This window comes from Protopterus annectens, chromosome 16.part0 (assembly GCF_019279795.1).
Source record: "Protopterus annectens isolate FY-2018-M chromosome 16.part0, PAN1.0, whole genome shotgun sequence".
NCBI classification, from domain to species: Eukaryota; Metazoa; Chordata; order Ceratodontiformes; family Protopteridae; genus Protopterus; species Protopterus annectens.
In genome coordinates this window covers 383,365,444-383,384,162 of record NC_056750.1, presented here as the reverse complement: position 1 = coordinate 383,384,162, position 18,719 = coordinate 383,365,444, and the positions used below count along the sequence as shown (strand labels likewise).

The 18,719-nt window shown below is 41.5% G+C and overlaps 1 protein-coding gene across 1 annotated transcript in view; it reads right to left on the bottom strand.

Moving 5' to 3' along the window:
• C5 (complement C5) overlaps positions 1-18,719 on the bottom strand; it is a 1,726,304-nt gene that overhangs the window by 914,264 nt on the left and 793,321 nt on the right. Inside the window, exon 21 of the mRNA XM_044057986.1 lies at positions 1,088-1,315. Coding sequence (XP_043913921.1) covers positions 1,088-1,315 — 228 coding nt within the window. The remainder of the gene's footprint in view (positions 1-1,087; positions 1,316-18,719) is intronic.

The following is an 18,719-nucleotide window of genomic DNA, read 5'->3' as shown; positions in this document are numbered from 1 at the left end:
TATAGTTAAGGAAACACTTTGCCTGAGCTTCATCAGGTCCATCTAATATAGTTGTTCGTAGACTGGTTTACATTTTGCTCATTGAAAATGTCTGCTTTTATGAGGTTATCGCCAGGCTTTATTAGCATGTTTTGTATCACATGTAATATGAGAAGCTGTGTCTACTTTTGTAGGGCTCAAATTCCTTAAAGGAAATTATGAAAGATTTATTAAGAACTTTTTTCCAGATTGACTTGTCCTAATCAATGCTTGCATCACAAGTAATATGAGAAACTGTATCCATTTTTATGGGGCTCATATTTTCTAAAAACATTATAAAAAAGCCCAATCTTCTCATGTTTGACAAAAATGATTACAATGCCTGCTTATAAGAGGCTCATTCATATACTTGACTAATATGACCAGTCCCCATTCTTCTTTACGAAGACAGCCCTTTTTATATGCAGGGTCGATAGTTACTTAAAGCCACACTAGGTGGCTCCCATTTTTTTGAAAACTACATACATCCAGAGGAATAGATTACAGTGGAAACAAGTTGCAGTCTCATTTTTACGGAGCTCATGGATGTGCCCCAGTATGAGAAAACATAACTACAGTTTGAGACGTCAGAACCTGTTGAGTAGGCTTTTTGTTCCCATGGAATAAACATCCACCAAGTGGTGAACTGCGGACTGTACAAATCCTTTAGCAAAAATAAGCATCTCATATGATCTTTGAGCATAGGAAACTGTGCCTATGGTGTAAAGAAAGTTGGAGACCTATCCATTGAACGGTGACGTAACAGTATTACTACAACACACTGAATCATGGAAACAAATGAGTCAGAAATGTGAAAGGCAGGAGTGGAGGATAGTGTTTGGATAATGAAAGCCCAAGAATACATTAAGGAAAAAAAAGATAAAGATGCAGGTAACACAGGCTTTCTGAATACTGCAGACTTCCTTTCCACTTATTTAGATTTTTTTTTCATCAAATGATCTACTTTTCAGATTACAACATGCCTGTTTTCCCTAATAGGAAATTTTCAAAGAGTTTCATGGAAAAAAATATTCTAAACATTCCAAAATATGTTTCTTTCTTTACTTACCACAACTCTTAAGGTGTGGACCACAATTTCATTTCCATATTGAGACTTCAGTGTAAAATTGACAGTGTGAAGGCCTACTTTAAGAGGAAGTATTATAAATGGTTGTCCAGAAACAGATGAAGCTGCAATAGATTTTTTGGTGCATGCGGTGCTTTGAATGCCTTGTATGACAGATGAAGAACCCTGGGATAAGCAGACTCCTTCTGGAACACTCATTGTTATACATGCCTGGGGGGAAAACATTCACAAAGCTATGTTTTTAGTATTATTTTACATTTTTTTATAAACAAGTGCATTCGCTTCTAATGTTATTTGATTATTGCTGCAAGCTGCATATTAACAGAAAAAGAACAAATATTGACTTTGAAAATAATTGTAAATGTGATTAATTAAAGTAAGACTAACAAACATTGCAACACTTTGACCCACTGATGAAGGAGGTGGACATCAGGGATGCTCCAATGGTGATCCTGTTTTGAATATTATTCTAGTTTTAACTGACTAGATGATGCTTCAGACAAAGCAACCAATGACTAACATTTCACTTTGTTACCATAATCTGGTGAAAACAGAGGTTTAGCTCAGTGTACACAGGCAGATTATGTGTCCTGCAGATGCTCATCCAGGAGCTCACATGCACGTTGGTACACATGGTTATAACTTACATGAAACACAGCACATAACTGCAGGGAAGAGTGAGGCCATATCGAAAAGGCTCATTGCACAAAGCATAAAAGTTACTCTCCACACACCTCGAAAAGAGGTGATATAGAATGTTATAATATTAGCAAACTAGCAGCTTGATCAGAAGCCTGAGATCAGCTGAGGTACAGTGTTTGAGCAAACAAATATGAATCATTAAATCAAATATATGCACAAACTCCAATAACCTTATGATAACTTCATTTAAACAAACTTGCAAACTTTTACCATGACAGCTTCAACAGATATAATAAATTAGTGCAACCTGAAGATATTTTCTAAAAAACACTTACCAGTTATTATGTATAATTTAGTTACATAGGAAGAACAAATCATACATTTACAATAAATCACAAAATCTTTCAGTTTGTCCTCCTATTATTATAAAGGGCCTGGTGTTGAAATCATCATTCAGTCAATGGTATACAAGTTCCCCAATACAGATGTTGCTAACTTTTTTGCAGATATATTTAATGCTTGTCTCCATCACAGTTGTTAGGATACATCTTATGCAGAACTATAAATTTAAAATTGTGTTTTTTATCTCAGTGCTGCATCATTTCTAGCTATTGCAGCTACATTTTTTTGTCTTTGTTTTTAATTGTAGTTATAAGTGCCAAAAATCATCTCACATACCTGAATATCAGCTTCACCAACAACAACTGAGTCTACACATCTTTGTTAATGTCTTTGTGTATTGTCTGACTACTGCACTTGTATGGCTTAAGCATTACTGTAATGTAATCTTTGGTCTAGCATAGTTTCTAATGTGCATTCTCTGTTTTACATTTCCGTTGTTATTCAGTGTCATCTGTTGGCTTTGTATCCTTTCTATTGCTTACAATTTTTTGGTACTTTTACCTTGAGTTCCAACTGAAAATTAGCCTGACCTGGTAGCTTTTAACCATATTAACAAAACAAATAATTAAAAATGGAAGCACTTACACATATGCTATCTGCACCCTATATAAGGCAGAGAAATCAGCAAAAAAAAAAAAATATATATATATATATATATATATATATATATATACATTTTTTTATTACTCAGATACACTAAACATTTCATTAATTCAGTCTTTGAAGCCCACTTCATTATAGTTGATGTTCGAGGCTGTGAGACAGACTGTTCAGCTGTTAAAGGGTAAAACTAATTATGGATAGGTTGCAAGTCTGTTGCAGATATAAAACAGCTGCTTTTAGCAATACATTCACATGCAGTATGCCAAAACATGTAAATATAGCTTTTGCTCTTACATTACTGTCCTATAGTACATCGGTAAGGTTTTCACATTAATATTTTGTTCATACACGTATTCATTATTACACATACATTTTCATCAACCTGTCTTTTACATTAATAGAACTCGTTGGCAGAATAGATTTGTGTCCCAAAGACTCCCCCATCTGTGGAATAGACTCCATCTCCATTTCAAGCAGAGTACCTCTTTACCCTATTTGTGACAAAGGTCTATTCACATATAGGTATCTACAGCTGTTCTTTCAGCTTTTCCTGTATCAATTACTTTATTAAATATAGCCACAGGATATCCTATACTGGTGAATCTTGTTAAGTATTCATTGTATTGCATTCTCTAAAATACAGTCTGCTGCTGTATTTCTAGATAATCTTGTAAATTGCCCACTTAGTAAAATATTATTGAGGATTTTGAATGATAACATTTATAATACTATCAACATCCATAAGTTTATTTTGTACAGAGATAAGTATTGTGGATACCATTAGTAGTGCCAAGCCTGAATTAAATAATTTGATTCATTATGTTTTTGAGTGAATTTAAAATTAATACAACCCCCTCATATATATATATATATATATATATATATATATATATATAGCAAAATAACACTCCCTCATCAAATATTAGTCATTAAAATATACAAAGTTTAAAATATGGTTTTAGGACATATGGCGTTTTCCATTACCTTGTGCACATGCATGCTTAAAACTAGGGCAGCATTTATCCCAATCATTGTGCTTTGATAATATTTTCTGTTAAATAAGAAGATATTATCTATGAGAATTTACTGACAAAATAAAGCTTGATTTTTAGTAAATGCATCTGTATAGTCTACAGATAATGTTAACGAATACCTAACAGCATTTAACACCTTTTAGACAGGAAAAAATAACACAGTCCTAATAGCTTCAGTACCTTGGCATTGCATAGTAATGCATAATGAGAAAGTGTTTCAAAAAATGCTCAGATCATTTCATTTCCATGACATATGATAGGATTTAATGTCGCAAGTAACCTTCAAACTACTGTGCATGTCTGTATGTACTTATCTAAATAAACAGAGAAAGTGTCTGAGATACATCTTGCCTCTTTCAAAATTTTCAAAGTAGTACTGTGGGTTTCTCACTATTCGGCTGGATCATCGGCATCCATTAAAGTACTAGGCCTCTTAATTAATCAACTTCTAAAACATCTTACTTGTACTGTGTCATCATTCAGTGATAGCTCAAATAAGTAAAACTATTGATTTTTCCTTAAACTGTTAAATATTTAAAGCAAGGCTGATGTGAATACGCATGCTTCACTTCATAAGGTGCACATTTTTATCATATAAAGTTTAATTCATACTAATAATTCCATCTCCCAGCAGCTTTCTTAATAATTATTTGACTGTTATATCTCAAAAGCTTCATCTCTTTATTTTTCTTTTTATCCTATATCCCTGAATTTGTAAGTGTGTACAATACAGTTTGCAGTCTGGTATGATTTGAAAATCTTTTCCTTGGAGAAATACGATAAAATTCTGGAACAGTTTTTACTGCTAATGAGATTAAAAATGAATAGAAAAAAACATCATATATGCCAGTATTTGTTGAAATGCAAAGCCCCTTTTTTGCCCCACACTGAGCCTCCAACTGATTAACTCCCTTTCCAAATTCCTGCATTTTTACATATTGATTTGTATGAGTTAGGCCATTATTCTATCTGTTCAATTACCTGCCTAATATTCAAGTTGCACTTCACATTACCTTGGATTTTACTTACTCTGCATTTCCTTCATATGCCAATATGTTATATATCTATATCTATCTATCTATATATATGTGTATATGTATATATATATATATATATATATATATATATATATATATATATATATATATATATATATATACACAGAGTGCTGCATTATGTCAAATGTGTGTTTAGTTGACCATATATGATAAGCTAAGCAGCTGATCAATGTGTACAAGATTGCATAGTTCCCAGGACTGGGGAATATACCCTTACCCCATGATTGTGAGTATATATAATTAGCGGGGGGGGTGCAGCCGGGTTTGCCCTCTTGCAAAAAATGAGGGGTTTTTTTTGTTTGTTTTTAACAATTCTTTCGTGCACCAAGACTGCATCTGTGTGTGTAAGTACTGGTGTGTCAAGTTTCATGTTTTTGACCTTATGCAGTCTGTATTTCTGCAATCAACTTTGGGTGTTATTGTTGAAATGTACACCCATATGTGTGTATGTACACACACACACACACACACATATATATATCTGTGTGTGCATATATATATATATATATATATATATATATATATATATGTGTGTGTGTGTGTGTGTGTGTGTGTGTGTGTGTGTGTGTGTGTGTGAATATATTTATGCGTATATATGTATGTGTGTGTATACACACACACACACACACATATATGTGTGTGTATGAATCTACTGAAATTAATCTAAACTTGAGTAGATCAATGGGCCGGATTCACAAAGGCTTGCTAAGAGTAGTGTAAGCCTGCAGACAGCCAATATGTCTGCCGAGCGATCCAGCAACAGCCGGCAGGGGTGTGCATGAGAGCTCCTAAAACTACTCTTTCACGGACACTGGGTTGGGAGGGTGGCCTAATGGTTAAGGTGTTTGCCTTACAAACACAAGGTGCAGGGTTTGAGTCTCACAAGGGATAATTGGAATCTATGAATCTATGAATCTATGACAGTGTTATGTTATGCAAATTACCTCATTTGCTGCTGAAAGCTACGCAAATGAAATAAATCTGTGATCCAGGAAACACTAACCTGTCCGTGGAAGAGTTGAGTTATTTGCAGAAAATGTACTCTGTTGGTAACGGAGTACCGTTCTGCAAATAGCAAAACGGAGCTATGACAGCTCCAAATAAAGGATTAATCCAGTTGAGGAAGCATGCCAATGGCAAAATATAAGGCCATTGGCATTTTTATCTGTTGAAAATTAATAAAAATCTTCATTTTTTCCCCAGTCTCTGATGTTTAAGCGTAGAGCAGTGCCACACAAACGTCTGGTGCTTTAAAAAACAGAAAATAAAAAAAAAAGCCAAAAATAGGCATTCTTATTAAAAAATATTATTCTGCCATGCAGGTGAATGGCAGGCTAAAGACAACATGGCTACTGAGTAGTGGTTGCTAAGGGGGGGAAGCTCAGTTTGAGAGATGTAACCAAGCATTAGTAGGCAATCCTATGCAAATGAGGATAAGGATAGTGAATCCCAATTTTCCCTGGCATGTTTGCCACGTCCCTAGAGTGTAAGTGTAGGAGTAGGGGAGTAGTAGAGAAGAAGATGGGTGACATCATGAGGGGGTATTTATGAAAGACTGTAAGCTTATTGGAGCAGAGTGGCTTGTGTTTGCTGTGAGTTACTCAGGATTGGAAGAGGCGTGTCAACAGTCTCCGATGTTTAAGCGTAACGCAGCGCTTGTGTGCACGCCTGTAAACCTGTCTAAGCCTGTGTGAGCATGTGTACCCGCCTAAGCCTGTGTAAGCCTGTGTGCACGCGTGTGCACCCGCCTAAGCCTGTGTAAGTGTGTGTGCACTCGTGTGCGTGTGTTTGCGCTTGTTTGCATGGCGCTGCCCCCTGTGGAAACAGAAAGGGAAAAGGAAGGAAAAGAAGTAGTAGGAAGTTAACCAAGGAAAACTAGCAGAGCTGCCAGGTGAAATCAATCAGAATCAGCCAATTACACAGGCAGTACACTAGCCCAGCCCAGCACTTAAAACTCTGCAAACAACATTCCCCCATGTTTTTCTCAAAAACACTGCAACACTGGAGTATACAAAGACAGTGAAAACTTAAAAAGCTTAACTCAGACAAAAAAATGTTAGGGGCTGCCATTGCTATTATAAGCCAACATGTGCAGGATGCTGAGAGTGGTGCCATTGCGAATGCTGCTGAGCAATCCACAGTGAGGAGACAGAGAAGAGTGTACAGACCCAAGGTAACCTACCAGGGGCTACATGAGTTGGAGATAGTGGAGCGCTATAGAGTGGACAGAGACCTCCTGCAGCAAATTGTTGAGCTGTGCAGGCCACGCCTCACACACAGAACTGACAGAGGGGAACCCATCCCAGTGGAAACCAAGGTATATGTTGGTCTAAGAATACTAGCAACAGGTACCTTCCAGAGACCAACTGGTGATATGATGGGGATTTCACAGGCATCAGCATCCAGGGTACTGCACCATTTCCTGAATGCCATGTAGGCACATGTCGGTGATCATGTATATTTCCCCAATTCCCGTGAGGCATTGGCCAGCAATATGCATCTCTTCCAGCAAATAGCAGAATACCCTGAGATAGAGGGTGCAATTGACTGCATGCACATACACATCAAAGCACCAGCTGGTGAGTGGGGTAGGGCCTACATTAACTGCAAGGGCTTCCCCTCCATCAACTGCCAGGTCATGTGCGATGCCCAGGGCATAATACTGAATGTGTGTGCTGGCTGCCCTGGAAGGTACCATGATTCCCATATCTGGCATCTGGCACAGCTGTACCAGACATTTGCCAATGGGAACATCCCTGACGGTCACCTAGTGGGGGATGCTGGATACGCACTGGAGCCGTGGCTTATGACACCCATCAGAAATGCACACACACCTGAACAAGAACTCCATAATGAAGTACACGCACAAACATGAAATGCAATTGAGCGTATTTTGGGATGCTCAAGTCATGGTTCCGGTGCCTGGACACATGTGGTGGAGCATTGCAGTACTCACCAACTACATGTACCCAAATTGTCATGGTGTGTGCCATGCTACACACTATGATCCTGTGAAAACAGCTGCATCAGGAACAGCATGGGGCAGGGCCAAACAGCCCCCCACCATTGCCAAGGCCATCACAGGCACAGCGTGACTCGGAGGAGAAACAACCTGAGCCTGCCCCAGTAGGCAGAAGGAGGCGTGCCCAGTATTCCTTGGCCTTGGCAAAGAGGCAACGCATGGCACATACACTGACTCAGTAGGAACCCTGGAAATGATACCTCTCTCTGACTCGCACATAAAATAAAAGGGATGCCTAACTTGATACTACCTGTTTTCAAACATGTATAGGGAGTGTACTATGTACATCTGACATGGGCAGCCCTGCAGCACCACCTGAGGCATGATTGCCATGTTTTAAGCAATATAAAGCAGTGCTAAGCAGCTTTTACCACTACTTTGTATATGTAAACAAAATTGCCTGCGCTAACTAGCACAACGTCAGGCAACGTTGAGCAATGTTGGGCAAGGTAAGGTGAAGTTGAGCAAAGTCAGGTAAACATGCTCATATTTGCTGTACTGTTCCTTAAGCAGTCTGGTCTGCCCAGCATGAAAATAAAAAGCAGTGACAGGGCTCGAACCCAGGATACTGTGCACTAGAGTCACAGTACTGAACCACTAAGCCATGACAGCATTACACTGGCACAGACACAACAGGACAATTGTACACTAATGCAAACACAAAGAAATGCTGTATCATGACCCTAAAGAGGCATATGGGTAACCTCCCCCACAGGCCTATGCAGACAGAGAACAGCAGGCCAGGCGGTGTGATGTGGGTTGGGTTGGCTATGAAGTCACAATCTAATATACGTGACATTGGATGCTAAGATCCGTAGTACAGTAGTATGCCTCAAGCCAGTATGATAGGCAACATTACAGACTGAAATGGTGTACCTTACATAGCAGTGCAGGCCTAGCAAATGTGTATAAGTGTCAGGTGAACTCCTCATCCTATGTACACCCACAGTAACAATCAGGTGTGCCCCTGGATAGAAATGTACAAAGAATAGCTGTCCCCCCTGTATGTAGAAATGTTGATAAGTCTATGCAAAGTGTCTCATGGAAGCCCTGCAGGCACAGCATGATCCCTGTTGAGTTATGACACAAAGGTGAGCCCTGCAGTAAAAATACAACTTGATTTTCCACACACATATAGTATAAATGTGTATACCGGGCATGCTCACACACTTCAACAAATGTAGTGGATTTCATTCAGCAACACACTGAAAGGTCATACTGGGCATGCTCACACACTTAAGCCATGTCTGAGTACAGCAGTGGGCCACACATATCTGGCAGTTGCATGTTTCACCCCAGGAACCTGTCATTATTCACCAATCCTGTCTTGTGCACACAGTTATATGAAAACAGACACATATAATATATTGGAACCCTGTCATAATCAAATTATGTACCGCAAGTACTTAAGTTGTTCACAGAAAGTGAAAAAGCAAAGAAGATCAATAAACCTGCAATCAGTATCATCAATAAACAATGTGCACTCCAAATATTATCTAATCCATGTTCTGGCAAAAGAATCTGTGAAGGAGTCCATAGAGAACCATGAAGCTTCCTTCAGCTATGTCATAAATAGCAATGTACACTCATATATGTCCTGAGTCAGTGCAAACTGTAAATGGCTGACATTGTCAACATCCTGTCAGACAGGCCCGTACATACATACCACCCTCTCACTGACAAAAGGCCCTAGCATCATACCTGGAGATTGTGAAAGCACAGATATCACATATAGAATGGGTAAATAGCTCCTTCCAAACCTGAAAACACGGCATCTATGGGATTACATTGTTTCCCTAGCTGTGTCATAAGTGAACTCCAGAACAAACAGAGCCTGCATCTGAACAGTCTGTTGAGACTCACCCTCTGTACAGGATATGAAACTGTTGAATGTGTTACAGCAACGTTTGACACACTCCACAAGTGTTGGTGCACAACAGAACATGGGAACTATTGTCTTATAAGCCTATTAAGCCTGATCTGCAAGGCCATGGAGTCCGTCATGATGGAACTCAAAAACAGAACTATTGGGAGCCTACAAACACCCAACCCTACCAATTTCGGTTTGGTCATGGGCAGATCATGGTTCCCATACCTGCTAGACTGTTTACAAGGCAGTCACCCAGGACATACATCAATGAAATGAGCTACACACGTCCCACATAGACCTTGAAAAGCCCTTTGCCAACATCCCAGACACATGTCGTATCCACAAAATGAACAACCTGTGCATAAATATGTCTCTCATCTGATGGATTGCCAACTGGGGCACAGATAGATCACACAAGGTAAAAATTGTGGTCTCCTGTTGTAGCATGAAAACTTACAGTCTTTCATACATACCCCCTCATGATGTCACCCATCTTCTACTCTACTACTCCCCTACTCCTACTCTTACACTCTAGGGACATGGCTCACATGCCAGGGAAAAGCTGATAATAACTGCTGTCCCCCATGGCTCAGTCCTGGGACCCCTCCTGTCTGGTGTATACTTTTCAGAAATACAGTCAAACACATGAGGGCTATGTTTAGCAAATTTTGTGGATGACTGCCAAAAAGTTTTCATAATCGATGATTGGGACAACAGAGACATCCTTAAAAAGGGTCTCAGTCAGACAGATGTGGTGTCAAAAGTATGTCCTCGAGCTACAGTCATACAAATACCACATAGGTGCCAACACCATAAATATGGAGGTGATAATAAGGGATCTATGGACAAATGTGGATAGTCATCTGTACTTACAGAAACACATTCACAAAGTGGTCAGAAAATCAGGCTATGTGTTCCCACAAACTGCCAAGGTCTTTGCATGTAGGTCAAAGGAGGTTCCCTGTACTCATCAGTCATCAGACCCATCAGAGAGTACCACAACACACCTGTGATGAATCTGACTAGGCACCTTCAGCAGCTGGAAAGACCAATGAAGTACCTCAACAGGAGGATTACTGGCCTCAAACAGTTGCCCCATACAACAAGATGAATTTAACTCAGTCTGTACTCTGTTGCATATTGACTACTCAGGAGATCTCTGCCCAACAGACAGGTCCATGTCATGGCAACACTCAGATCTGCTCTGAGTTACAGCTCAATGGCACTAAATATACAGACCCAACTGATATTACCAACATCCTGGCAGATAGGATCAGTGTTAACCTTACCCCCTTCTCACCCATGAAAGAGCACATCTCTATAATGCAAAGTTGCTGTCGTCACGGCTCCACAGGTAAAAAACACTCTCCAAAGCTAGTATCACAGCATCCATGGGACCAGATAACTTCCCAGGATGTGTTCTACACAAACTACAGAACGAACAGGCACCACACCAACGTGCCATGTTCAGTCATAGCCTTACCTCAGGCTTTGTGCCTGCTGAATGGTGCACAGCGACGGTTATCCCACTACACAAGGGTGGAGACACCACAGACCCCAGGAAATAGCACCCCATTAGCCTGATGAGCCTGCTCTTCAAGGCCATGGAATGTATCATCATACAACTTATAAAAAAAGACATTGGTAAACTCCAAACTCTGGACCACAACCATGTTGGGTTTGTAAAATGCAGATCATGTCTCCTAAACCTGATAGATGACATTGAAGCAGTCACCCGAACCGTAGACAAGGGTAAGGTGGTTCGCACAGCCTATGTAGATCTTGCCACGGCTTTCAACACCATCCCACACTCTGGAATTATAGATAAACCCACTAAACAAGGTATAAATTGCTATGTCACAAGATGTGTTGCCAACTGGCTTACTGACAGAACACCCACTGTGAAAGTAGCAGACTCCAAGTATGACTTTGGACCAGTGATGAGTGCAGTACCACAGGGCCCAGTCCTGGGTCCTGTCCTGTTTTGTATCTACTTCCCTGAAGTAAACTTTAACATGGAAGGTCTGTGGCTAATGAATTTTCCAGATGACTGCAAACTAGGAGCCATAATTGTAAATACTAAAGATGTGGACATCCTACAAAAGGGCCTCACTGAGGCAGATGGCTGGTGTCAAAGCCATGGGCTCAAGCTCAATGCCAAAAAGTGCATTGTCATCCCCTTTGGTAAAAACTTTGTAGCCATGAACTACAACATAGGTGGTAGTATACTTAACACTGGTAGTGTGATAAGAGACCTTGGGTCACGGGTGGACAGTGGACACACCAGTGATAATCACATCCCCACAGTATTCAGAAAATCCTTCTATGTGACACACCTCATCACAAAAGGTGTCTCATGCAGAATAGAAGAAGACATTGTTCCCCTCTACTCATCACTCACTAGATCCATAATAGAGTACAATGCCCCTTTTGCTATGTACCTCACAAGACATGTACAACAACTGGAAAGCCTGCAGCAATACCTCACAAAGAGCATTAGCAGCCTGAAATATATGCCATACACAGACCATCTCAAAATGCTCCAGCTGTAATCTCTCGCAGATCTCTGCCTAACATACAAAGCTATGTCAAACACAGAGCTGTTGGACATGCTCCACATAAAACACTCACAATTCCTCTGATCTTCAGCCCCAAAACCACGAGTGAAATACAAAAGGAAGAGGTGTATCCATTTACCTTATGGATACCCACACCTTCAGGTTAGTGGCACAGCATGAGGCCTTGGAGACCATGCAAGTGCAACTAACATTGGGCAAAGCTGCTTATCAGATTCTAGCCTGCTACAGATCACCTACCTTGTCTCAGGAACCTCACTCAGTATTCCTGAGAACAGTGGAAAATATAAAGATTCTATCAAACACCATTATATGAGGAGATTACAACTACCCAAACATTGAGTGGGAGAATTACTTGTGTACAACGTCCTTTGCCCAATGTTTCCTAGAGTTTAAAAACTCAAATGCCCTGGAAAAGCTGGTCACCATGCCCACTAGAGGTGACAACATACTGGACCTGATCATCACCAACATGGGGTACCAGTGTTCCACAACAGAGATAAACCCCTCACTGGTAATATCAGATCATAAAGTAATCACACTGGACATCCACATCCCCCCCACCAGTCAAGGAAACCACTGTGAAGACATTTTCAAAAGCAAACTGCACACTTCCCAAGACCAAAGTGGAAAGTTCCAAAGCCCCCTTGCTAAAGGATAATGCTATACAATCTGCCGAATAATTTACAAGTGCATTCTATGAATATCTACAGGGATGCATGGATTGAGACATCCCAAATAAAACCAAGATGCACTCCTCCAAAAATAAGAAACCAGTCTGGTGGTCAGAAGGAGGAAACGAACACATGATAGAGCAAACCACACAAAAAGAAAGGCATCACTAATCATTATTAGGAAGACACAATGATCACTCATAAAATTATCCAAGGCCAGTTTCTAAAGACAAATTGCCAAGGAATATAAGAATAACAACCACAAAGCCTTCGTTAGCTATACCAAACATTTAGGTGGCAACTTCCAAATATGCTGTCAGCTACTGACAAATGGCAAGAAATACACTGAACCAACTTACATTGCCCACATGCTGGGGGACAGGTTCAGTGCAAACTCCCCCACCATCACCCCCAAAAGGGCCAGTGTCCATCCCAGAAGAATGCAGAGCCCCAGACTTCATGGACATGCTGGTAAAGACAGCCCTCTTCAAAGCTAAGAACACAGCATCAATGGGACAGGATGCTGTTCCAGGCTGCATCTTCCACCAGTCCCATAAAGAACTACACCCTCACCTACATTCACTGTCCAGACTCAACTTTACCACAGGCTATGTACCCAAAGAATGGCATACACCAACAGTCATCCAGCTCTACGAAGGGGGTGCCACAACAGAACCTGGAAACCATTGCCCTATAGGTCTACTCAGCCTGGTCTGCAAAGCTATGGAGCAAATTATCATGGAACCCATAAACAGAGACATTGGGGACATCCAGACACTGGACTCTACCCAACTTGGCTTTTTTAAAGGCAGATCCTGCCTCCTAAACCTAGTTGACATATTTGAAACAGTTACCAAGGACATAAATAGAGGTGAATGTAGTCCACACAGCCCACCTGGACCTCACTAAGGACTTTCGACACCATTCCCCACTCTGTCATCATGAACAAGTTTACCAGCTTGAACATTAACAGCTATGTCACAGGATGGGTGGCCAACTGGCTCACAGATCAAACACACAAGTTCAGAATTGCGGGTGCCATGTCCGACTATAAACCAGTCACAAATGGCATCCCACAGGTCTTGGTCCTGGGACACCACCTGTTCAGTAGATACTGCTCAGAGTTATAGGCAAGCATGGGAGGAGTATGGCTGAACAGGTTTGCAGATGACTGCTAACTGTGGTCCATAATCGACTCTACGGCTGACACAGACATCCTCAGAAGGGTCTTACAGAGACAGATACCTGGTGTCAAAACAATGCCCTCAAGCAGAATGCCAAAGAATGCATAGTCATCCCCTTTAGATAAAACAAAGTGCACACAAATTACCACATAGGTGGTAATCCAGTATGTACAGAGAAAGTAATTATGGCCCTGGGGACCCAGGTAGATAATAAACTCTCCTTTGATGATCACATGGCCAAAGTGTTTAAAAATTCCTTCTATGTAGCCCACCTAATGTCACCCACTTTGTCTAGTCTGATGATGTCACCATCCTACAAGTATACCTGTGGAAAGGAGAACTCACAGTAATGTCTACAGTGCGTTGTGTAAATGTGTACTCCTCTAGTATCATAAAGTAGTTAGGTAGGGGTTTGAATCCTGCACTTGACAACTGTGTGTGTGTTTGTGTGTGATCTCCTTTGAGAGGAGCAACCTTTTTGGAGACTACTAAAACACCTTAAAAGTGGTATACTTATCTTTGTCAAGTCTGATGATGTCACCATCCTACAAATATACCTGTGGAATGCACTTGACAAGTGTGTGTGTTTGTGTGTGTGTGTGTGATCCTTGGAGAGGAGCAACCTTTTGGAGACTACTAAAACACCTTAAAAGTGGTATACTGGAGACTAAAAAACATCTTAAAAGTAGCATACTTATCTTTGTCAAGTCTGATGATGTCACCATCCGACAAATATACCTGTGTGATCTCCTTGGAGAGGACCAACCTTTTTGGAGACTACTAAAACACCTTAAAAGTGGTATACTTATCTTTGTCAAGTCTGATGATGTCACCATCCTACAAATATACCTGTGGAAAGGAAAACTTCCAGTAATGTGTATAGCACATCGTGTTAATGTGTACTGCTCTATTATCATAAACTAGTTAGGTAGGGGTTTGAATCCTGCACTGGGTGTGTGTGTGCTCTATGTGTGTGACAGTGTTGGTCAATGTGTTGTGCATTTTGCTTTTACTACTGTATGACATATCAGTATGACAACAGTATGTACATTGCACATGTCAGGTAGCTGTGTGGCAAATACATATACGTACATGTGACCTCAATTATTTCATAGGTGGGAACCCTGCTTTCTCCATGAACACATCTGTTATCTTTGCCAGAGTGTGCTGCTGCTTTCCAGACCTTAGGTCACATCTGTATGCTTGTGACAAGCCCAGCCACTGCAGTGGTCCCTGGCCTAGGTCATCCGTGTCACACACACTCATTATGGTTTCTATTGAATAGTGTGAGTGAGGGTTTTTGGCTGAGGTATATTTTAGACCTGTTCAAATGCAGCAAAGTCTGTCAATGATGGTTATTCATTATAGGTGTACAACAACCTTTGTGGATATGCATGCAGACCCCTTATTGCTGATGTGATCCACTGAGGGATTTCAAAATACCTTTGGAAATGTGATTACCAAAGGAGAGATGACGTAACACTTGGCTGTATGTACACATCGGTACCTGTTCAACATGTTGGGGGCTACTACCTATGTGGTACTGTGGGGATATTATGTTTTGTAAAGGTGGATGACTATGCTTTAGTTGGATTATAGCTTTACACCATGGGTTTGACAACAGGTATCTGTCTGTATGATACCCTTGTGGAGGATGTGTGTGTCATCTGGAGAATGCATTATAGGCCACAGTATGCATTTCCAGACGTGGACAGACATATCCCTATAGTGATTGCTTGTACCGAAGAGAGATATATGCCAAACAGGAGTGGTCTCAGGAATGGGTGCAGGTGAATACCACTGGTTACTGGCATAGTATAGTACCTGAAGGATCCAAATGTTACTGTGGTCCTACATCTGTGTGTCAGTTGTCAAGACATCATCTAACGATTGTTTATGGTCAGGCTGTTAAGGTTATGTATACTACCAGAATGCAAAACAATGACAGATAGTAACAATATCACCCACAGCACAGTATCAACCATGTCATGCACACATGTGTACCCAAGTTTCAAAATGTGTGTAGTACAATGCATACTGGCCACCAATAGAAACTATGGAGTGTTACTGTGTAATACAGGGCATGTCACCCTGCCTATGTGTCCACTATGCACGTACATGCAGACAGTGCACCTCCACCATGTACACAAATGTACACCTGCAAATCTGTGCTACACACATACCACACATACTGTCCACTCTCTAACACATGCTGCCAATACTACACACATCAGCCAAGTGGCACGTGGGCGGACAATACACTATTGGAACTAACACTGGTGTAAACAATACTACATTGACAATCATAGCTTTAATGCATCATGCCTGCTCAGCTACACCTTCAAGGATATCATTACACTTTACTGCTGACAACATGCTAACATTGCTATACTGCTATTAAGTCACCCTGTGCATCAGCACCATGTTAGCCTGTTCCTGCATCAATGTTACATATGACAGGAGGTGGCACAGGTTTCATCATATGCACAGGGTGTGTTGTTGGTTTGCCAGAGGCCTACATTGAGCCATAACATCGACATGTGTGTGTGTGTGTGTGTGTGTGTGTGTGTGTGTGTGTGTGTGTGTGTGTGTGTGTGTGTGTGTGTGTGTGTGTGTGAGGGCCAAGAGTACTGGTATGGGCCAATGTTGATGTAATGTGTGGGGGTATGTGTTAGCCCTAGGTGTCTGGTTTATGTGTGTGTGTGTCTGCATGCACACAGTTCCACCATGTGGCTGCCATATATGGGGAATTGTGGGACAGCCATGGACTGTTCTTGCCAGGCTTTACAGATCACTGTCTCTGACCACGGATATGGTACCTGTGCCTGGCAGGGGTGCTACTGACAGTATCAGGTACTAAGCCAGACTGGGTACTATCCTCAGAGGTAGACGGATGTACACTGGACCCAGGTCCCTGCTGGGACTGGCCAGAGCCATGTGCACATGGTCTTCTAGGATGGTCTATGGACAGCCCACCCTCAACATTGCTGGGGCTGGTACTGGCACTACGGGAGCGGCTGTGACTTGAGGGACATCCGCAGCGACTGCCAGCTGCTGATATTGCTGGCATACGTCCATGTCAACATCTCAACTGTCCCGCACTGTCCTGACACATGGACATGACACTGCGGAGGACATCTAATGTCTCATCCCAACGTCTATCAGTGACACACTGTCCTGGCCAATGCCAACTGTACACTGTCCCTCAGCTAAGGGTATTGGTGATGGATGTATTGGCAGTATGACTGTGTGCATGGATGGGGTGGACATATGTGTACTGTCGATTGGTGGCCCAATGACAGACCCTGGCAAACATGCCTGTGCCTCAACACACCTATCCTCAGTATCACTATATGGCTCAGTGACATCAGGTTCCCTGTGAGAGGAAGACAGGAAACACACTTTACGACCTGTACATGATGTTGGAGCACATGCACACATGCACTCCTCACTAAAGCAGACACACACACATACACACACACACACACACACACACACACACACACACACACACACACACACACCACCAGCAGTCCAGAACATACTCAATAGTGGTTGATGGTGGGGTACAGTATCACAAGCCAAACAGTCATATCACATGTGTCAGCATGCAGGATGTGTGTTGCTCAACAGCATGCAGTGCAAGTGTAGACATTCCTTGCTAATAACAGTATACATGGCTTTGATGCATATGTGTTGTTCAGTGACTGGCTTCACCCTGGAACGCAATGTGTACATGGACACAACATTGCTGTGCAAGTATTAAAAGCTCTGCAATGTCCTGTGCACCATCACTCACAGGTATACATACCATGGCTGGATGTGTATCTGTGTGTCACATAAATATACATTTCTGATTAGAATGTCTGTGTCTTTAGCAGATAATTGTGGACACAGGTTTAGCACATGCATGCTATGTATACACACAGGATGAGTGATGCATGTATACCTGATCTAATACCATTGCTCAACATAGCCATTGTACAGTGTGGGATGCTCTGTGTATTGCATGTGTTTGAGGCAGCTACTCACGTTACTGAGATGTGCATAGTCTCACAGCAAACATGCACAGCATGCATTATGCGTAGGTGTGTTACATGTGTACATGGCCTACACCTCACCTATGACATGCACATTGTATTTGCAATATTAAATGTAGAACACACTTACCAGCATGGGTCTGCTGCCTTGCTGTCACAACAGAGGGACCTACAAGGATATGAGACAGTTTGTCAGTGGCAAGAACTGTGGCATTGCTACTGTGGGTTTGCAATCTTACAGTAGTACAATGGCTGACAGTCACAGGCCTACAGATTATGTTCCAAATTATCAGGATTGCACAACACCAGGCTCCACATCTTCTAACTACACAGTACACATCTCACATATGCATGATCTACCAATACAGGTAACAGTAGTCTACAGATATGCCATGTTACCTGCACGCTCCGTGTCAACTTGCTGGGTGGCTCCAGCCTCCATGATGATACATGTGTGCTGTTGTTGTTGTTGGCCAGGAGCCACCAGGCTCAGAAGCAGCTCCTCAACT